This window comes from Equus przewalskii, chromosome X (assembly GCF_037783145.1).
Source record: "Equus przewalskii isolate Varuska chromosome X, EquPr2, whole genome shotgun sequence".
NCBI lineage: Eukaryota > Metazoa > Chordata > Mammalia > Perissodactyla > Equidae > Equus > Equus przewalskii.
Genome location: NC_091863.1, coordinates 10,232,800 through 10,255,773, shown reverse-complemented (window position 1 = coordinate 10,255,773; position 22,974 = coordinate 10,232,800). Strand labels below are relative to the sequence as shown.

At 41.3% G+C, this 22,974-nt stretch overlaps 1 protein-coding gene across 2 annotated transcripts in view; it reads left to right on the top strand.

Moving 5' to 3' along the window:
* The first annotated feature begins 1,115 nt into the window (after window positions 1-1,115).
* Window positions 1,116-22,974, top strand: part of GPM6B (glycoprotein M6B) — a 152,373-nt gene continuing 130,514 nt past the window's right edge. Inside the window, exon 1 of one of the 2 annotated variants that reach the window (XM_070603720.1) lies at window positions 1,116-1,912. In XM_070603720.1, coding sequence (XP_070459821.1) covers window positions 1,909-1,912 — 4 coding nt within the window. In that variant the 5' untranslated portion in view covers window positions 1,116-1,908. The remainder of the gene's footprint in view (window positions 1,913-22,974) is intronic. The other variant, XM_070603718.1, reaches the window with a different exon arrangement.

Genomic DNA, 22,974 nt, shown 5'->3' with positions numbered 1-22,974 from the left:
GGACAGCTGTTCTTTCTTTTCTTTGGTTAAAAAAAAACAATCCGAGACTTCTAGGGAATGACAGAAAGTGGACCAAAGGGTTTACTTTCATCTCAGGGCACAAAACCTTAGAGTTCTTGCTTCCAGAGTGGCTGAGTAAGGTCATATCTTGCCAAACTACTATTTCAGATTGACATGCCCAAGTCCCATTCTGTTGTTTTCACTGTCTCCTAGCAGCCTCCCAAGATGTAGGAACCAACCAAAGGAGACGCTCTTCCCTAAACCGGGCCTTCGAATGGATTCCTCATTGCCCTCACCCACTTCCACCTTTCCCTCTCCGCCCTTGGCAGGCAGTCTCAAGTCATTGTCACCTGCCATCGGATTCCTGCACACACGTGCATTGAAGCCTCACTCAAATGGATTACTTTCCTGTAACAGGAAGACAAAAAGTTAAACCTATAAGCTCCCTGCTGTTTTATTACTGCATGAAGATTGGTTAGCAATGACTGTTCCCGTGGGATTGTGAAAATGAGCCAGTGATCCGCCTGGCACAAATCTCTGTCCTTTTATGCAAAATATTATTAGGCTTTCTAGAGCTCTGCCTTGATAAAATCTTTCCTAATCCAATCAATTTCAATAGATGAAATGTTTGCCTCTTCCACCCTTTCTCAGTCCTAAGGCCTCTCTCTTCTGGCTTAAATGTCCCTGAAGTGTACTATCTACAGTTACTGTTTATGTAATCCTCTGTTCAAGTGACACGATGTAGGTATTTTCAAAACAATGGAAAAACACACACATAAACTATCAGGGGGTACTGTTGGGCTCAGATATGTCTCAGAAAGCATCAGCCATAGAAAAACCACAAGGGTCTCGGGGCTTTGCTAACACCTCTGGAGACAGGAAAATTCTTCTCTAAGGTGACAGAAAGACTTTCGGCCTTGGACACCGTTAAACCATTAATTCACTTAGAGGCTCAAGCGCCAGGCCTGAGCAGCCGGAGAAACGGTGACTGGGGCGAATCTGCCAAGTCTCCCCGAGCCTGCCAGGGGTGGGCTTCCGGGCATCAGGCGGGCTGATTACCCACACCACCAAATCGGTTACCACCCTAGATTGGAAAGTGCCGCCTGTGCCTTTCTAAGTCATTTGTTACCCACATGTAACTCAAGCTAGTGCTGGCAACCTAGGATACACGCTGGAATCGCCTGGGGAGCTTTTGAGGCACGATCCCTCGGTCCCACCCGCCAAGGTCCTGGTGAAATCGGGTTTTAAAAGCTCCCCAGCTGATTCTAATGTGCAACCAGGGTTGAGACCCAGTGAACTAAGAAACCGCCCTCAGTCCATACGTGAACAAAAGGAGCAGGGACTGTGGATTGGGGCAACTTTGCCAAACACTGGGTGGCCTTGGGTCACTGTTTTGGGCCTCAGTTTCTTTATCTGCACAATGGGTCAAGACTAAGACTGCAAAGCCCCCTGCAGCGTAACAGTTCTCTTCTGGGACGCGGATCGGCATCTCCGAGATCCTGGAAGCCCGCTCCCCTCTCTCCCCATCCCTCTGTTGGCCTTTCCGGTTTCCGCGCCCCTAGGCGCTTGCTCGGGGGTCCCAGAGGAAGCCGCGAGCTCTGCCGGCCGCCCCGGCGCGCCCGCTGCCCCGCTCGGGCCCTCGCTGCGGGCGCACAAAGCCCCCGGCGCTGACGTCAGGGCCCCTCTCGGCGCGGCCGGCCCCCAGTGCAGGCGGAGCCCGCCGTGCTCCCACCCCGGCCCCGGAGCCAGGAGCGAGGAGCCAGCCGCCAGCCCAGCAGCCCAGCGCAGCCCGCCCGAGCCCGGCCCGCGCACGTGCCCGCCGGACCTGCAAACTTGTGCCCCCGGCTCTGCCCGTCCCCAGGGAGCCCGAGCGCCCGCAGCCCGCGCCCCGCCCGCCCGTCTCCAGCCATGGGTAAGCGAGCGCGCTGGCCCCGCGCCACGGCCACGGCCACGGCCTCGCCCCTCGCCCAGGAGGGGCGCGCCCTGCCCAGGGGCCCAGCCCCGCTCAGGTGGGGCTTCCCGGGGCACCTCCGCGACGGGCCGGGCTCGGGAGGCGGGGGCTGGGGGTGGGAGGGGCGCGGCGCAGGTGTCCGGAACGCCCAGGTGCGCGTCCCTGCCCCGTCCTCGGGGCGTCCCCACCCGGGCGGCGCTCAGCCTGTGCCCCCGCGGCGGGCGGCTTGCGGGAGGGCAAGAGCTGGGTTCCCGGGAGGGGTTGCAGAGAGAGCCGACGGAGCGTCCCGGGCTGCGGGCTCCTGCTTCATTTTAAGGCGGCGGTAGAGAGGAGCTTCTTGCCCATTTCCCGGGACGCTGTGCTGTCGCCCGAGCTCCCGGCTTGGAGTCCGGTCCTGTCCCACTCTGCCGTGGTCCTTTTCGCCTTCAACCCACATTAAACAAACGCCCAGTTCCCCAAGCCTGGGGTCTTCTGAGAGCTCATTTGGGAACCATGACCCTTGAAACCAGGAAGGTGGGAGGGGAGAGGGACAGGATGGGACAGAAGGTGAGTCTCTTTTCTTTGTCCCCTGTTCCAACTATCAAAATGCGGACCTGGGCGCAGGTGGAGACGGTGTGCCAAGCGGGTTCCAAAGCATTTGGGAGATCGACTACTATCGGTGAAAACCCAGCTCTGGAGATGGAAAGTCTCCAACCTGGCTGGGGCGGATGTTAGGCGGCTGTAGGATTCTTTCTGTCACCTCCTAACACCCCTGAAATGCTGCTGTCAGCAACATGTCGTTAAATGGGCACTCTGTTTCGCAAGGCAAACTCGTAAAGAGTGCCGTGGAAATCAACCTAATTCCGCCACAGCCCTGGAAAGGTCTGAGAGCTGTCCTTGGGAAAGGGTTTTCTCTCCCCTGCTCGACTATCCTTCTCTAGTGGCAGACAGCCTCCAGCCACAAGCTCCACAAAAGCCACAAAGACTGTGAAGAGCCCCTCCGAAGCATTCCTAATGAGGAAGTCAGTGGGTTTAACCATTGCCGGCTAATAGTGAGGGCTTGGGAAGTCCCTGCCCTACCCCGATCCCCCAGCCTTGGCCCCTTACCCTCATCCTACATTCCCTCTGCTGTGTGTGTGTGTAGGGGGTAATTTTGTATCGATTAAAATTTTGGTGAGGGATAGTAAGGAGGACACATTATTTTTCATTTACAAGGAAGTGCAAAGAATTTTATAGTTAAATCTTGTTTGAAAAAATTTACGAGGTGATCAAAATATGAAAGGAAATAAAGCCCCTGAATTCAACAGGAAAATTTCTTACCAAAGAGTTAGAGAGCTAGGATAAGATTCTTCTAGAAAGGGCAGAATTGGGTGACCTGTAACTCTGGTGCCTACTTCTCTTGATGCCCCCACAGTGAGTGGTCACATCACTCAATGCCCCCTTTTAAATGAGATTCGTCCGCAAAAATCAGATGGCTGCCGCTCAGCCGGTAACTCTTTTGGCAATGCTTGGCACAAAGATGTTGAGGTTACACAGAAGTGCAGTACTGAGGAAAGCATTAACTACTTTTCCCGAAATAAAGTTATTTCTGGTTTTTTAATGCTAGGCATTGGGATTTGTACGGGTTAGAAATTGAGCGTCGAATTGCCACATGAGGAGCTTCTTCAGAATGGCTTTCATAATACTCTGGGCTTCCTTGGGGGCCGGCCTTATTTTTCAATAGGTGTGGAAGTTAGATGCAGTTCTCATGAAGCAAATGCCCAAACCAGAGGCCTGTTCTCAAGGAAGTACTTTGTGTCTTGGACAATCGTTGGTTCTACACTTGAATTGCCAGTTTGTGTTAATTTGTGCATACCTCACTGGTGCTGGCAGTATCCTTGGTTTTAGTTTTTAGTTTTTACATAAAAAAACCCAGTTCCCTTCATGCCAAAAAGGAAACATACTGATTTCCTTTGGTAGATTCTTAGTAAATACACTACAGGGCCATGAACTGGCTTTATTTTTCCAGATGTATTCAATTACCGAACATACCCTTATGAATATTTTAATTGAAATGATTTAATGTTGGGAAAATTCGAACCATTGGTCCACTGAGATGGGACTTTGGTTCTCATACAAGTTACTTCCTTAACCTGGTATCAGTTAATTTACTGGTAAAATGGGTGAGATTTGTGGAAATAAAAGCCCCTTCAGACTCAAATTTTAAGGTATTCAAATCTTTAAGTTAAAAAATAAAATAATGAGCAATGGCGGTGTGTACAATTTTATCTTTCAATGCATCTTAAAAGAAAACTTTTTTTTATTGTTGTGCCAATTGATTTTTTAAAGATTTTTTTATTGTTTTTATTTTTCCTTTGTCTCCCCAAAGCCCCCCAGTACATGGTTGTATATTTTAGTTGTGGGTCCTTCCACTTGTGGCGTGTGGGATGCCTCCTCAGTATGGCCTGACTATGCGCGGTGCCATGTCCGTGCCCAGGATCCAAACTGGCGAAACCCTGGGCCGCCGAAGTGGAGCATGCAAACTTAACCACTGGGCCACAGGGCCAGCTGCAGCCAGTTGATTTTTTTATGACTTTGTTGAGATATAATTCACATGCCGTACAATTTACACGCTTGTGTACAGTCAGTGATTTTTAGTATATTCAGAGTTATGCAGCTACCACCGCTATCTGTAAAACATCGTTATCCCCCCAAAAGAAACCCTGTACCCATTAGTAGTCACTCCCCATTCCTCCCTCCTCCCAGCCCCTGGCAACCACTAATCTACTTTCTGTCTCATTTCATGTAAATGCAGTGAGCCAATTGATGTTTGAAGTGTGTTTGACTACTGAGTAACTTTGGTGGTTTTGCACAATGGGAAGATGTTGATGTATTGGTTGTATGCAGTACACCACCTAAATGAGTGTGTTGAAACTAATTATTTCACTGGCTGAAGAGTTCCACATTTGGCCATTGTGTGTGGCCTGCATGCGCGCATGCACATTCTCAGTGTTACTCTGGTTTTATCTGATGGAAACTCACATCGCCTAACAGAATTTTGATTCTGTTACCTTATTCATAGACATAGCAACTAAATGGATTCAATGCAATAACCTCTTATAAGGCATTTGTGGAATATCCATCTTGCTTTAATGTGGATCGTGTATCCAGAGAGAAATGCTGATTTTGTTTCATTAGTTGCCTATAATTTTAAATGAAAATTATATGTGAAATGATCAGATACAGCAAAACAGCTAAATAATTGTTTTGATCCATTTTATGGTAAGGAAGTTTTTATAAGGATTATGAATTTAAACACAGTCCATCATTTCACTAAATAGCATTACAAAAACTGATTTAGGGCAGTTCTTAACTGTAATGCGCACACAAATCATCTGGCCATCTTGTGAAAAAAGCGTTTCTGATTCGGTGGGCTTGGGGAGGGCCTGAGTTTCTTCGTTTCTAGCAGGCTCCCAGGTGGTAGTGGTGCTGGTGCTGCTAGTACCCAGGGTCAGGAAATAGAGGAAAAGCAGGGCGAGCCAGAGGCCCAGCTCCCTGCCCCAGCAATTCCACTAACTTGCTATGTGATCTTGCGTCAGTCATTTTCTCTTCCTAATCTCAGTTTACTACAAAATAAAAGGATTGGATGAAATTATTTCTTTGGGCCCTTACAGATCTAAAAGGATGTAATTTTAAAAAAAGAAAGGGTAATGTTATGCTTGAAAAACATGAGAAAACAGCTCCCTAATTGTTTAAACACTACTTGTTTCCATGAAGCCACATCACAGGCATCGTTTGTAGTTGGGTTGAATGCTGGCATCTTGACGTGCCCGACAACAGGACGATTGGCCCTTCTCCAAGAAGACTGGTGGAGGAAGCCATAATGTTCACCCTCTTTAGTACCTCTAGCTTAGGCTTCTCCTGCCCTCTTCTTTTTAGAGCTGCCCGCTCCAGAGAGCCTTTCCTTGCCCCACATGGGGCCCAGGCCACCTTCAGAGGCTAGACTCAGAAGGAAGCACACTGAGGACCCATGCATACAACATTTGGTTCTGGAAGTTTGCTAGGGAATTCAGACGTAACTGGAGACCAAGAATGGTATCCTGATGAAGAGTTGAGCAGGAACTAGCCCCAGAATGCTCTAGCCTCCCTCCCTCTGAGTGTAAACATCTAGTAAGGAGCCCACCCTCCAGTCTTGGAGAGAGAGCTCTCTTCAGGTCTCAGGATACAGACTGAAATTTTGAGTAAACCTCATAGTCCAGATAGCACAGAGTATTGTTTGTGACCAACAGGAAGTAATTAATTATTTAGTATATTTTTGCCCCAGCAAAATTGTTGCCCACACCACGTGGCCCCTCCAAGGGTTTCTTAGAGAAAAGCCTTATCTGCTGCATCTGGGGTCAAGCAGTTAGATGGTGTATTAAAAATGCCAAAGTGGTGAATCATAAAAAGTGCCATCTATGTGTCTTAAACGTTTCATTTAGCTTTAAACATTAATTTGCCAGTATTTTGTTGTAGAGTCAAGGTCTTTGCTTTGAGTGTGAGCCTTGAAGTCTTTCTTATGTATAAATCACAGCCAAAATTCATTGGCTTCTGATTTCCAGTTTCAGATTCTTTTAAAGGAGAATGAGAACTTAAAGGCGTTGGGAACCAATCTGTGTGCAGAATCCTTTTATATTACCTACCCCACCCCCCTTAAACCTTCAAAATTTTCTTGCCCATACTTTTTTTGGCAACTGTTTTCCCAAGTGACTTGTTAAGATTCTTCTTTCCAAAGCAATCAACTTGGTTTTCAAAGAAATAAAACTCTTTTGTTTGGCATTCGTATTTTATTAGTTTGTGTAACATTAAATTAAATTTCATAATTATAGTAACAAGTACAACTGGCATAAACAGGTTTGGGAACAAACACAATGGACTCTTGTTAGGTACACAATTCAACTGGTGGAAGAAGTAGTACATAGATATCCTGGAGAATAGCCTAGAAACCAAGTTCTGTGGACAATGGTCAATGTGGTTTACAAAAAGAGTAGAAAATATGGGGTGGTTGGGTGGGCGCATTAGGTGAACATTGGTAAGAGAGCTTCTACTGTATTTTTGAGCCAATATCATCCATTTAATACTTTTAACATGATTTTTCTAGGTACTATTAGCTGGCTTGTTAGTGTGTTTAATATGCCTTCTTTTCTGTTCAAATACCAAATTCGTCAGAGCAAAGATTGTGTTCTTCATCATTGTATCCCAATGTTCATTCAAATAATTGGCGTATTGTAGGTGCTTCACAAATGTTTGTTGAAAAGATAAGGGTTTTATCATATAAAATTCATTGTATTAAGGTCTGTCTACACTATAAATATATAGATTTCAAGGTATGCAAAATTATGTTCATTATGTGAACCCTGTGATAAAGTGTACTAAATTAAGTAGGGCAAATGGCATTAGTTATTCTTTAATAATATTAATACGTTAGCACAGATTTTCACAGAGTAACGGAATTTCAGAGCTTGAAGTCACTTTAAAAGTAATTCGATTGCTGTAGGCATACACAGACACGAAAACAACTTAAAAAGCAGTTTGAATGTTATTTCATTACTTTTTTTTTGCCTTTAGCTTTTTTCTTTTGATGTTATAAAATAGTTTCCTCTCTCTTGTGAAAAGTACTTCCTTCTTGTCAGATTTTTGAAGTTTAGGAAAGCTTGGAGTGAAACACTTTGTTTCAGTGAAACTCATTAGTGCCCTGAGGATTAAAAGGTAAGAACAGTTTTGTGTTTCCAATCTCACTTTGTGTAATTGGATTAAATGAGCACCTATCACCATGCTGAGCAACTAGCATGTGCCAATCTGTAAGCCTTTGAGTTCCTGTTACGCGCCCATCACGGTGAAGGCTCTCAGAGAAGAATAAGACAGCTGCTCATTCAACAAGCAGTCAGAGTCATGCTCAGATGAGCCAGGTGCTGTGCTGTCTTGAAGCAAACAATAAACAAATAAATAAACAAAACCCAGTCCTGTCCTCAAATCACCACAGTCCTTTCGGAGAGGCAGATAAACACTTATAATAGAAGCAAGTACAAGGTCCTGTAGAATATTTTCCTCTGTCTGAGGCAAAAAGGGGATGGCATTTCAGAAAGGGATTCCCTGGGGAGGCAGTTACCTTTGATCTGAGTCTTGAAGGATGAGTGGGATGACAGGGGTCAGAATGTCTGGGAGAGGACATTCCAGGCCCTGGGTACAGATGAGCAACAGCAGGAGGCATGGCAGAGGCAGCTGCCTGGGCATGTTGAGGAGTTGGGCATGGCCTGAATGTAGGGGATTGAGGAGGCTGAGGCTAGAAGAGAGACCAGGGCAGACAGTGAAAAGCCAGGAAAGAACTTGATCATTACTCTGTTGGTCAGAGAGAATCACAAACGGATTTTAAACAGGGAAGTAAACAGCTGGAAATAATGACAGTCTACTTCAGGGGTAAAAGAATCATTAATGTCTAATTGTAAAATTCTAAGTAAAAATCTAGGAGTTCTAAGAAGGATGAGACCTTGTAGCTTGTATGAAGCTTCTGGTGGAGACTTGGATTTGAGGTGTGTTGAGAAGGGCAGAAAGGATTAGGATACACATGGAAGAGAGGAAAGAGGGAGCAAAGTTTACTGGTTGGAATCCTGAAGAAACTGGCCTGGCCATAGCATAGAATGAGTGTGGGGAAAAGTAGAAAATAAGATGGGGGGAAGAGCACTGAAAGCCAGATGGGGAGTAGCAAATTTGAATTGATTACAGATTGACACATATAAATGAATCTTGCAAAAATGTTTTAAATCTTGACTATTGCCTCTTCTCTTTCAAGGGATAAAGTGGAGAAGAAAGGAAGTATAAGCCTTTTTGGGATGGAAAGGGTGATCTTTGGTGTGACTCCAGAGGGGTTGGGTTGAAATGGAATCCAGTCCTTGTCTATCTATTTATTTGATTATTAATCTTAAAAGTGGCATTATTTCTTCCTTAAATATTTGAAAGAATTTACCAGTGAAGCTATCTGGGTCTGGAGTTTTCTTTGTGGAAATATTTTAAATTATGAACTATATTTCTTTAACAGTTTTGATAAGTTGTGTTTTTCAAGGATTTTTTTCCATCTTATCTAGGTTGATAACTTTACTGGCATAAAGTTATTCATAATATTCTTGCCTTATCTGTTTAATCCTGTTTTCTGTAGGCTCTGTAGTGATGTTCTCAAGTTCATTCCTAGTGATTCAGGTAATTTGTATTCTCTTTATTTTTCTTGATCAATCTTGACCATTTATTTTAAAATTTATTTTAGTAGGTTGATACTTACATCTGATAATTACATCTGATAGATGAGTTTACCACTTAATAAAAAGGAGTACACTTTCTAGTAATCAGAAAATAGGATTTTAAAATCTAGAAGTAAAAATTGCTTACTTGGTTAGAAAAAAAAATCTGCCAAAGGAAAAAGTATTTAAATCTGATCTTTTGAATTTTACTATTCAGCTGTATATAACTCAGTATATTTGAACTTGGTGTGACAAGATCTATTGGAAATCATTTTAGTTAAAGTTGTTGCTTAGTATTTGCTTGTGTATTTATTTGTTTTCTGTAGGACTGTTAAATTCTACTTTCTTCTTTGGAGCAGCTGGAGACAGATACTGAAGTAAAAGAAGTCTCCTTTCCTTCCCTTCCCTTTCAAGGGTACTTTTAGAGCAGGGTTTCTCGACCTCAGCACTATTGACATTTTGCGCTGGGTATTCTTTGTTGTGAGAGGCTGTTCTGTGCACTGTAGGATGTTTAGCAGCATCCCTGGCCTCTACCCACTGCGTTCCAGGAACACTCGCCTGGTTGTGACAACCAAAAAAGTCTCCAGACATTGCCAAATAACAGCCATTGCGGGGCAAAAATGCCTCCTGTTGAGAACAACTACTTTAGAGTAAGAGGGGTTGAGAACCTTTTTGCTTCACAGTATTATAAAATCTGAGTAATGGCATCATTGAGGACTTGGTTTAGCACATCTGCGGACTGGGAAGATCTCTGGTTAAAAAGGTGTTATGCTTCCAAAAGGGAGACTTGAATTTTTCCAGCTGAAGGAAGTTTTGTTTTTTTTACCTTTTTCTAACATCATCAGAGAATCTGGAGATCTAATGGGGAACCTTGCAGAGCAGCTAATTCCCTCTTTCTTTGGAGTAAAATAGTACCTAAACCATTTCAATAATGAGACCAAACACCCCTGGGAATAGAGAGTGTCTGGCTTTCCTTGGGAACTTGTTCTGATGGCCAGTGCACTTTATCCCTGAAAAGGACTGAATCTATACCAAGTTCATTTTGCTTCCTAAAATCATTTTCATCATCTTTTGTTCTCTTCATTAAGTAGAAAGATGTCAAGGATCTAGTTCCACTTCTTAGCATCTTTAATTACCTTGATGGCCTTTCCAAATTTAGAATTCATCTCCTTAGCTATAATCAAATCTACCCAGATTAAGCCTTTAAGGCAGCCTTCCCGCATGTTCTGTTCAGTCCTTAGGGTCTCTGGTCATGACTTCATTATGCCTTTTCATGTGTTTGAGAGATGCTGGAGTTGTAAGAGAAAGGACTGATTTTCCCCTTATTGCTCTGACAACCTTTGATCTCCCCACCCACCCCCACGCCAGCCTTAACTCCTCCCCTCAGATGGAGACCTTAAGTCGGTGTTTTCTGAGAGATCTGAGCACACTTGCTGAATAGTTCTAGCGTAAAAAGAGCAGGAAGGTTAGAAGTGAAGGTTAGAAGGAGCCTAGAAAATCTGCTATTTTGTATGTGCGTCAGGTCACTCTTTTAGGTTTAGGAATGTGGTGTTTCACAGCAATTCCCTGAAAAGAATGTTTAAATGGTGCGTTTGAAAATGGCAGCTTAAATTCAGGCATCTGTTCCTTCACACAAGGAGCAAAGAATGGAGCTGTAATTAGCAAAGAAATTCAAACCCTCAAGATAACTTTATTTGATGTAGCACTTTATATTTTCCTTTAAGTTTTCTCATGTGGCATATTCTGACAATTTCCATGGTAAGTAAAACAGAATTCAGAACATTAAAGAGATGAATTGCCATTCCATGAATCATTACCATTTTGCAAAGCCATGTCCCGGATTACCAAAAATTGGTTTGAGCTCTATTATATAATGATATTTTGTCACAAATATTTTTAGATCTTTTGTAAGTGGCATGAATATTATACAGCCATTTTAAAATTTATTATTGAAGTATAATATTATATCAAAAGTGGGCAAATCATAAGCAAACAGCTTGATAAATTTCACAAACTTAACTAGTACATAGAGTAAGGACCAGAGCATTACCAGCCCCTCAGGACTCCCTTGCAAGGTCCCTTTCAGGCACCCCCCACCGGGGTAATCGCTCCTAATTTCTGCCAAAATAGTTTTGCCTGGTTTTGGAATGGAATCATACAGTATGAGCTCTTATGTCGGACAGCTTTTGAGCAACATTAATAACATTATTTTAAAACTTGGTGATGTTTTCTGTCCAGAAAATAGACCTGTTTCTAAATCACATGGTTAAAAGCATTTATTAAAGCCTTCGTGTCATGCTGTGCTAGGGAGTGCCTAAACCACTGCTTCCTGCCCTCTATTTAGGTGGAAAGTATTGACACAGGAGATCTGAGAAGGACTGTGAGAATAACTGATGAGAGAAGAGATAGGTGCATGGCAAACATGGATACAGCTGAAGAGATTACAAAGATAAGGCATCCCCATTATCCAGCTGGGAAATGGAAAGTACATCATGAGGGGTTGTGAATAAAGAGGGAGTTGTAGATGTCACGTGTTCATTCAGGATATGATCAGTATGAATATTTTCTGGCTTCGGGGTCTAAGGATATAACAGATGTTGAGATCTCCTCCCAATTAGTTTCCTGAAGAAGATAGAGTTTTAGGAATTATCTGAATTAACAGTAATTAGTGAACTGTTGACTAGTGGGTGTTCTGAGTGGAGTGCAGGTTTGGAAAAAGGGTTGAAGGCCTGAGATGATTTCTGGTTTTCATCTTGAAAATTTTTAGAAATAGATATAAAGCTATATTTGCCAAATTAACTTTTCTTCTTGTGTTGTTTGGACTTAGACAATAATAATCTGCCTTCATTCCTTCAATGAGGAATTTTGTCCTCTTGTTGACTGAAGTAATGGAGTCAGCAAAAGGAATACCTTGTCATCACATGGAGCTGGCTTTAAATTGTATAGTGTCACCACTGCTTGCCAAGTAGTGGTATCAATTTATACTCCCACCAGTAGTGTATGAGCACTCTAGTTTCTCTGTACCTTCGCCAGCATTTGGTATTGTTTAATTTTTCAACAATTTGATAGGTATGAAGTGGTATTTCATTGTTTTTTATGTTGAATTTCCCTAAAGAGGTTGAAAGTTTTGGGTAGGTTATTAGCCATTTGGGTTTTCTCTTTCATTTATATCCTTGTTTGCTTTTTTCTTACTGACTTGTAGCAATTCGTTATACATTCTGGATACTAATCCTTAGTTAAATGTGTTGTTGTCAATATCATCTTCCTCTCTGTGGCTTATCTTTTAACTCTGTTAAAAACATCTTTTGTTGTGCTGAATATTTTTTATTGTGATAAAGCCCTAATTATTAATCTTTTCCTCTGTTCTTTTATGATCTGTGCCTTTTATTTTTGCCTTGTTTTCAAATTGTTCCTATCTCCAAGGTCATGAAGATATACTTCTATACTCCTATATTTTCTTTTAAAGTTTTTTTTTTTAAGTATGCTTTTTCTTTTTCAGTATTTATTCCTTTGGGATTTTAGTTGTTTGGTATAGTATGAGGTAAAAATCTATTTTTATTTTATATTTCCTATATAGAAACCACCACATACTTAATCCTTTACCCCCTGATTTTTATATAATACCATCTCTCACATATTAAATTTACATGTGTGTACATCTCTGGCCTCCGTTCTGTTCCTTGGGTCTGTTTTGCCATCCATGTGCTAAGACTGCACTGTCCTAATTACTATAGATTTATAGTAATCCTGGGTATCTCCTAGGAGAAGTTTTCTCTTCTTGCTCTTCTTCAAAAGTATCTGAGATACTCATCATTTTTTCTTTTGGAATCAGCTTTTCATGTTCCACAAACATCTTTGTTAGGATTTTGAGTGGGATTACAGTGAATTTACAGAATAAGTTTTGTGATAGTCAATCTGTTCGCTATTGAACCTTCCATTTTTCTACGTGGTGTATCTCTACATATAATTAGATCTTCTTTTATATCCCCCAATAATGTTTTTGCACACCTTTTAAAACTCTGTTAAAGGTCCCTCATGGTTTCTGTGGCTTTTTTAAAGAGAAAAAAATAAATCAGTTGGGGTCAAATCTGATTCCACGGGATGTCATGGTTTCCTTCCACAGATCTGTGCCTTCTAAAAGTGCGGCTAAAGGGCCAAACTTGTTCAGATTAACATAGAAGCTGTAGGGAGAGCTGAATCTGAGGTATTATGTCCCAGCCCGGTCGCGAGACCTGAAATGAAGTGAGGTATTTTTACTTAAACCAACCTTTGACATGTTATAGTAAGAAAAGAAATAAAACCCTCAATATATTAAAATGTGGATTTCTTCTAAAAGAAAAGTATGACCCGATTTGCTCCATTATGAAGACCAAGTTTACATTCAGGATGCAAATTCCTAGTTGAAAGAGAAAGAAAAAAAGCCAATTTTCCACTAATATCTTAGAGCGATGCCGCCCAGGTAACCCTAGAGCGATCTCAACATGGCTCTTCTGTTGGGCCGGTACCTCCACATTTGATGATGTTACTCATGAAAATGAACTTCTCTCGTTCAATTCAAGATTACCTAGTTTCCCTAAGTGGTTTAATGGAAAATCTTTTCCTGGAATGTTTCTACAGAGCTGCTCACCCTGCGAAGAGGAGGCCAGCATTGGACTGGAGCGTGAGCTTGATTTATTCTGGAAAGTGGTTTATTCAGCCATCAAATGAGATTACGTGTGCGGCTGTTACCCATCACTTCACCGAAATATTCTTATTCCTCCACAAGGCCTCAAACCTTTATTTATTTATTTGGAGGTAACAGAAATCACAAATGTAAATTCTCCTAAGACATATCTTTGGAAATGCAATTTTTAATAGAGTGCTGTTACTCCCTTACTGTTGATGATGGCCAGAACAAAATGAGACTGCTGGACATTTTCTCCACACTGCCTGCTGTCCCTGAACACCATCCTCCACCAACCAACACATACACACACACACGCACACACACTTCGATACATTTAGATTTGAGTAATCCTGAAAGGCCCCGGTCATAAGTAGCCACTCTTAAAATCCACTTCTTTTTGTCATGTGTTTTTGTCTTGGAGTGGTCTCTCAGTGTAGAAACTCTAGGATTTAAAATTGAAGTCCAAATTTGGGCATGGAAGTTAAGTTCTTTTTACTTTTTATCATCTTATTTTAGCGTTTAGAGAATTTAGCAAAAATGGTGGTATTTCTACTTTGTGATTGAATTGCGGTTTCCTCAGCCAAACATGACAAGTGAGAGATCATTAGAAAGAAAAAGAAGACTTCTGACCAAAGTAACGTGACATAGAGTGGGTTGTTGATTAGAAGCCTCTGCTTGGTTGGTGGCTTGACAGTTTTGATGTGCTGCCTGGGCAGGCTCTCTCCTTGGTGCTCAGAGGCAGTATTTGGAAAGTCAGGCACTCATTCTTTCAGGGACTGGTGAGAAATGGAGGCCTCAGATTCTTTAAGAAGCAACAATGAGGTATTTTTTGTTTGAAGAAGAATTTGTCAGTTAGACCGATGGTTCTCCACTGGGGTCGATTTTGCCCCCCAGGAGACAGTTGACAATGTCTGGAGGCATTTTTGGTTATTAGAACCAGGGTGGAGGGGAGTGTGTACTAGCATCTAGTGGGTAGAGGCCAGAGATGCTGCTAAACATCCTACAATGCACAGGACCTGCCCCTCCCCCAACAAAGAGCCCTCTGGGCTGCAATGTCACGAGTGCCAAGGTTGGGAAATGCTGACTTAGACTGAACTTTTGAAGTCATGAAAGACAACCTGCAAACTTTTAAAACATATAGCCCATGGGAAGGTTTGAGATTTGGACTGAAATAGGGCAAGAGATTCTAGACGCAAGGGACCCGGGTGTAGAAGGAGTTGCCCAGTTTAGAAGGTGCCTTTCTGAAGGGGAGCCTTTAGGACAAGCCTCTCCCTGATGTGGACAGACCTAGTCCTGAATGCCACTAATTATTGGTGCTGATATGGACCTACTGGTTTAGTTTAGTTGATTTCCATTGAACTCTTACCACAGACAAGGCATTCTTTATGAGAATAATGAAACAGATGAGGATAGCATATGTTATAAAACTGAGTCATAATTAGCTTTGGAAAATTCTTTTTACCTGAAAGCTTTTATTTATTTATTATCTCAGCCTCTTTCTAGCCAACTCTCAAATATTCGTGTAACAAAAGAACAGAGCATAGAACATTGAAGTGAACCAACTATTTTTTCATACCATTTAATTTCAAGCAACAGGTTTAACCTTTTTATTTTCTTCTGAGAGCTGCTAATGAATAGGCAATGGCTGGTTCAAGTGTCCTGTTTCCCTGGCTTTCCCAATCCTTGGTGAAGACATTGAGATATACGAAATCGACACTATTGGACTATTGTTGGCATACACTATGGCATTTTCATATGGCTCAGGCTAGTACAGCCTAGCTGTCCAACAAGGTCAAAAGAAGGTAGTAGTCTAAATATTCCCTCCCTAGGGCCATTTCCAGCGTAGTATTGCAGTGAGACAGAAGACGTGTGTGTGTACACCTGTCTGGGTAATTGTTCAGTGTGAAGTGGAGGAAGTTCTCTAGGTATGTTCAGTCTGTTATTTCAGTTATATTTAATGAATGCCTCTCGGTGGTTTAATACTGGCATATAGAATTAACTGTAGTCAGTATTTGTAGGAAAGTTTTTCCTCCATGTTTTTAGTTGAAATTGGTAAAAATGTGGTCATTTCCAGATGTGTCAAGTTTTTATGTCCGTACTGTTTAGTTATTCTTAAACATATTTATAGCTCTACCTTACTATGAATTTTCAATGGGTGCATTTTACTTTAACATCTTTGTGAGAAAAATCCAATATAATTTCACATACCGAGACATCTACACAGGTTGTTTGAAAGTCTTATTCTTTTGTATTATTTCAGTAAAACTGCTAAACATTCATGAGCATTACTTGAAATAAATAAATATAAAATTTATTGAGTAAATAAAATATAAAATTGCTCTTTGAGGGTGAAATTAAGAACAGGGAAACCCCTACCGTGGTTTCTAGAATTAGTTCATCCTGATATGAAGCAGCAAGTAGTCAGAACCCTGTTTATTATAGGACTTATCCTTATATTTGAAAGCACGTATTTATTCATGAAAATATCATCAAACAAAAATCATCGAGCCATATATTGGCCAGTCAAGAAACTCTCTTTTTCCTATCCCCAACCCCTACCTCCAGTCCGTTTGCCTAATCCATCTTTGTGATGTTCACCATACTGGCATACTATTATTTGAAATCTCTGTGATCAAAGGTTTGGCTTCTCCTGACTCTTCCCTGAAGCTGAAGAGAGTTTAGATGATATCTCCAAATAAGTAAATAAAGAGAGTTGAGAAGTGAAGCAAGTAAGAGACCATGAAGGAAGGAAAGATTTGCCCTACTGTAGCTCATCAGCCCAGGTAACTGGGAGTTGTCTCTGCTTCCATTCCCATGAGGATATGTCTCTCTAATGCTACAGGAAAGGTCTAACATTTTGTCGTTGTCATAGTCAGCCGCAGAGATGCCTGGGGAGAAAGAAGACTGTTACAGCTAAAGCCAAAGCCCTGAACGTCCACAGTAGTTATTTGCTGTGAGGTTGCTGCTTTTGTTGATACCATCGAAGGCATTATTTGAGACATAGCTTGATTTACCAGCCAGCTTCCCAACTTTCATCATGCACATTCTTTCCTCAAGTGCAGTTGTAACAACTATGGTGGCGAATAAGAGTCCTTGTCCTTGAGAAAGAACCCACGGTCTGGTGGAGAGATGTACCCCTGCAAGCAGAGGAATTGTCATAAGGATTAAAAGCAAAACAACAGAAATGTGTTCAAAAAAGCATTTTCTCCTGGTAATAGAATGATGCCAATATTGGTCTACATTTCTACCACATATATTACCATATAGTAGACGTTTCTCTCTTCTTTTATGTAGTAGCTGACTATTTTAATGACAGTATTAACAAGTTTCAGATTTAGTCATATCTGAATGTTGCTACTTTTGCAAGTGAACGTCCTGTGGAAACATATTCAGTGGGGGAGAATCAGACCTTTGCAAAAGGGCATTTTCTGAATGTAGCAAATTGTCATTGATAGTTTAATGCAGTTAGGAAAATAGAGATGGTTGGTAATAAAACTCATCAAAACCTCAAGTTGTGTCACAGAATAAACTATAAATCATGTCAGTAACTATAACATAATGAAACATCATCATTACATGATACTTCCTTCCTTAGAAGCCTGGTGACACCATGGCAGGAACCTGAACATTAATTAAGGTGTTAGTTGAATGCCTGACAAATTCTAGTCTCTTATATAGTTTAGTCTCCAGTGGAATGCTTCATTTAATTATTTCTATAATTTTATTACCTATGAAAACTTATCTCTAGGGTAGAGGAGATAGGGTATATGTTATTGTTGCCATGGTAACTTTGTACTTGAAATGGCAGGCTGTGCTTACTTGGTTTAAAAATATCTCCAGTTGGATTGCTATAAAAATCTTTACACATAATTTGCTCATGTCCAGTGAGTCACTCCTCATTGAACTGGCATTTCAGCGAATGACTTGATCACATAACTTGTTTTGAGAGATACCAGAGGTTATTACGATAAAGCACTAAAGATATTTTAAGTTTCCATCATTTAAAAATTTGAATATTTAACAAATAGCTTACGTGTATCCTTGCCATGTTTAACGGAGTGATGTAACCTTAACGGGTTGTCTCTCGATACCTGAGGCCTCAGAATGCTTTGGACTTGCGTGTGACCTGGGGCGTCTTCACTTCAGTTACTGAAGCGTTGGGCCCACTTTCCACTTGAGTCGCTACAACAGTGGACTTGAATAGGTCAGTCTATTCCTGTCTCCTCTCTGCTGTCACGGAGGTCCCATTACAGCCAACCTGTGGCCTTGTTTTATTTATTTATTTATTGAAGATGGAACCTCCTTAAACCACACACACACACACAAACAAACACACACGTGCACACACACACATGAATTAATAAATGAATACATGTTCTTCGTAAACAAACGTACGCAGCGTGGAATGCTACATCATTTTCCATGCAATAGCCTGGAGTGGGTGCCCAGGAGCCTCGTGGCCTCCTTTGTGGAGTGGGCCTTGTGGCAGCTATTGACCTCGCAGTCTTTTTATACTTGACTATTTTGCAAATGACTGACTGAGGCTTCCAGAACATTTCAAATTCTGGATAAGTGGGGAATAACAATTTATACAGATCTATCCACACATCAATTGCATCCTGTATCTACGTTGGTGATATGAATATGTCCTGCGTTGGAGACACAGGCAGTGACAACTCTGCCCTTTTTTGGTTTTTCTCCATTTCAGAAAGGCAGGGGCAGTGCAGGGAGGAGCCCTGCTTCGGTCGTGAGCTTCCCTCTTATCCATTTCTGCCTCGATGGAAGTCTTTCACTGGCAACGTGTATCTGTATTTCTGTGTTGGCATCTTTTTTTGATGGCTCGGATAAGCTCCCTTGGTCACTAAGAAAATAAAATCAGAGTTCAAAGCCTCGTGAGGCAGGTCTCGAGGCCGCTGCCTTAGGCGCCCTTCCTGCTTTGTACCCACATGCCGCATCCCCCTCTGGAGGTTGGGCCAGAGCAGCTGAGAATCCTGCTGGGCCTTTCAGAGTCCCTTAGGGGATGTGGGGATGTTTAAGTGGCAGATGCTCTTAATTATTAGGTATATTACAAATGCAGGAGAATAAGCTTTGACAAGGTTTTGAACTTGGGACAGAAGGGCACTTTGTTTTTATGAATCAACTTGGCTTTCACAGAAATCGGAATATATGTGCATATCAGTCAAGAAATGGGGATAAACACACATGCCATATATACATACACATATATACATACTCATTATATGTAAGACAAATATATGTTATATATAACACACATGTATACGGACATGCATATCTATTGTGCACATATATACATGTATATGTATACACATGTGTATGACACACACACATATAAAACATTTACTGAGTCCTTCCTATGTGTAGGCACTGTTCTAAGTGCTTGACCCACATCAACCAACGTCATCCTCACCATTTCACAGATATGACCACTAAGGTCACAGAGCCAGGAAGTGGCAAGGCCAGTATTTGAACCCAAGCCTTCTGGCCCCATCTCTGTGTTCCTCACCTCCTCTTGATGGAGGCGGTGCAGTCAATATTATTTAATGGTATGGTCGATTTGGTTTGTTGGGTGTTGGTGCTAATAACCACAGGGGACCTTCAGCTAGAGGGATGGGGGAAGATATGGAGAATGCTATTTCTCCTACCCATTTTCTTCTGCCAGTGTAGGGATGAGAATAGGGAAAACTGTAGCTCATTTTTTTGATGGTCTCAGTGGTGGCACACTTTTGATGGTGGGTTAGATTTTGGTAAAGTGGTCACAATCAATTGGGCCAGATTCAATGAGTAAGGTGAGTGACCAACCTGAGGGCTGCCATTTTGGGACCCAGTAGAATAACGTAAATTGTTTATCCTCTCTAGAGATACTTTGGCAGCATCATTGGATTCCAGGTGGCTTGGAAGAACAATTCTTTGTATGTACACTTTAGTAATTATTTTTTAATAGAACAAAACACACAGTTTCATTACTTTATCACACTAATTAGCTGGGATACAGGTTTTTCTACTATAATGGAACCCCTCAAAATGTTAATAGTAACGTCAGCACGTCAGAAGTTTCCATCCCTGTAATGTAAATGTGCCAGCTGTTATGGTGGCTTTCCTCCGAAAAGGAGTCAGAGACCTAGGCTCTGTCTGTCTTGTTGTTCTGTCATACTCAAGACTTGGCTTCCATTTTATGGTCTAAGATGCCTGCTGCAGCTCCTGCTGTCACCTTTACATTCCTGCTAATAGGAAGAAGAAAAGGTTGGGCAAGCAAGCCCTTCTCATTAGGGCCATTCTGTGGAAGTTGCATATGTCCCTTCTATTCACATCCCAATGGCCAGAACTTGGTCATATGATCACACCTAACTGCAAGTGATTCTGGGAAATGTAATCTTTAGCTGGGCAGTCAGCTAAAAATATTATTACTGAAGAAGAGGGGGGCATAGATATTGGAAAACAGGAAGCAGTGTCTGCCACACTTAGATATTAAAAGAAGTAAAATATATGTAAACGTATGTAAACCTTCAGATATTTTAAAATCTCAAATGTTGGAATATGATTTTTCTTTCAGAATAATGATACGCTTGCAATCCATGTTCCATATTAACATTATGAATATAAAACTTTAAAAAATCCATGTAGCTTGGTTATAACTATTACTAAATCCATGATGGAGAAAAGGAAGGGTTTTTCAAGTAGTTGATAGTGTTAACACATTTTGAATATAAATTCCCTTGCTTTGTGAAATGCTCCAAAATTAAGACTGTAAACAAGATAGAACAAGAAGATACCAGAAGTGTTTATTAACATTTGAACAATATGTTAGAGGGTTGGCTCACCTCCTGCTTTTGAGTCACATTTTGGCAGCATAAATTGAGGAAGGACACATTTTGTAATGTAAAATTATGCTAATTTGAAGTTACATTCAACACTGTGGCAGAAGTCTACCTGAAGATCAAGTGTATGGTCTAAAAAGAGTGGAAGGCCTGGGATGTGCTGTGATTGTCTTGTAATTTTTCTTTAAGGTAATATTTAACGTCTCCCAACTTATTAATTAGTTATAAGTATATAGCTTTCAGGCCTACAAACTTTTGATTATAAATATTTAATACTTTTCATCTAAATACAAAGTAACTATGATATACACTATATTTTCCTCTTTCCTCACACTGAGAGAATAAGATGGGTTCAGTGATTTTGCTCATCCCATACAGAATTTTCTTCTGGCCAAGAAGTGGAAACAAAATAAATAGATTAAACTCGAAAATTTTGATCTTCCTCTTACAGTAACCATATGGGGAGACATTTTTAAATAACCAAAACTGGATCAAGGATAGAAAGCGACGATTATCCTAGGGGCGTGCATGAGATGAAGTGACTGTTTCTTACAGTGCCCTATCCTTCCACAGATGAAAGCAGGAATTCTTGCTAAATCTTCTAAGCTAAATACCCCAGAGATTTCTTTCATTGCATAACTTCAGTTCTCTCTTTTTCCTTCACATTATTGGCTCCCCTGTTTAGATGATCGTTCTAATTAAATTTTTATTAAAATTTGAAAAAATACCAACCGTCTCCCTGTTGTATCTATCAAAAGGATTGCTTCAAAAGCATCTTGTTCCCTAGTCTTTTACTGAATTGGTCTGTGCACAAACTTCATATAATCATCAAAATCTTAAGGAATGAGAGCAATGGAGGAGGTCAGATGATTTTGGGGGCTAAAGTGGGTTTCTACAATTGATTTTAGATGCTAATAAAGCATTCTGTATACAAACTGCCTTAAACAGTGACAACAATGAAATCTTTCATTGGTTCAGCATTACTTTGCTGTCTGAACTATAGAGATATTTTTCAGGAGTGGAACCTATGTCAGTAGAGAAACTGCAGGAAAATTGCATTGTTTTCTTTAATGGAAAACGATGCTTTCCAGAATTCAACGTTAGCAGTAGGAAGCCAGTACTCTGGGTTTTATTCTTGGATTTACTATCAGTTAAGCCTATGACTATTTGGTGAGGTTGTTCACTTTCGTCTTGGCCTCGATTTTCTCAGCTATAAAAATAGCGAGAGGACAAAGGAGATAATGAACACCCTATGTGGTTGATGACTGGGGAAGGGCTTGGGGTGGTGATGTCTTAAATGTCACAGTGTAGGGCGGTATTTCAGGCAGGCCAGGTGATGGGCTGCTGGTCAGTGGAGTTCTCATTTGCCTTATCTTGAAACCTTTTCCAGCTCTTTGGAACCGACTACATCCTCAGTGAGCAAGGAAATGGGGAAGGGCTTTTCTTTGGGAAATATTTTCCTTGACTTTACTCCATTTTGTGAGTCACATATTCCAATTTATAGGTGAGCCTGCTGGGGTGATTTTGCCAGGCAAAAACCCACTGAGGTCATGGAGACTGTGCTTGTATAACCCCCTCGGTGGTCTTTTATTTCAATAGAGCTTGGGATGGACTGATGAGCTGTTAAATGAGCGTGAAAACAGAGCCTGGAAGTAAATTTGGTCTGCAAAGTAATTGTAAAAGGCGAAAATAATAGACCTCTCATGGCCTCTATAGCTGTGTTTCCAATACGATAGTCACTCGCTATTTCAATTTGAGTTAGTTTAAATTAAATTAAATTAAATTCAGTTCTTTAGATGCATCAGCCACATTTGAAATGCTCAGCAGTCACATGTGGCTAGAGGCCACTATATTGGACAGCACAAATCTAGTATATTTCCATCATCGCAGGAGATTCTGTTGGACACTGCTAGTCTATAGATAGGCATCTAAGAAAGAGCCAGTGATGGTTTATCAAGGAGGCGGCTTGGAATGGAAGTCAGGAGATGATTCTGTTCTGATTTGAGCCCTTGAAAGCTCTGTGAGCCTATCTCTGAACCACTCTAGGCCTCAGTGGTTGTGTCAATCCCGCAACCACTACTTTTGCATGCTTCTGGATGTTATAAAGCTAATGTGAGGATCAGTTGTAATAGTGTCATTTTATGGGTTAGAGAGTGGACTTTGGAGTCCGACTGCTGGATTTAGATTCTGGTTACCTACAAGGGGACTTCTCTGGGTCTCAATTTTCTAATCTGAAAAACGGGGACAATGAAGTACCCACTTTGTATGATTGAGTGGTAAATGGTTTCATAT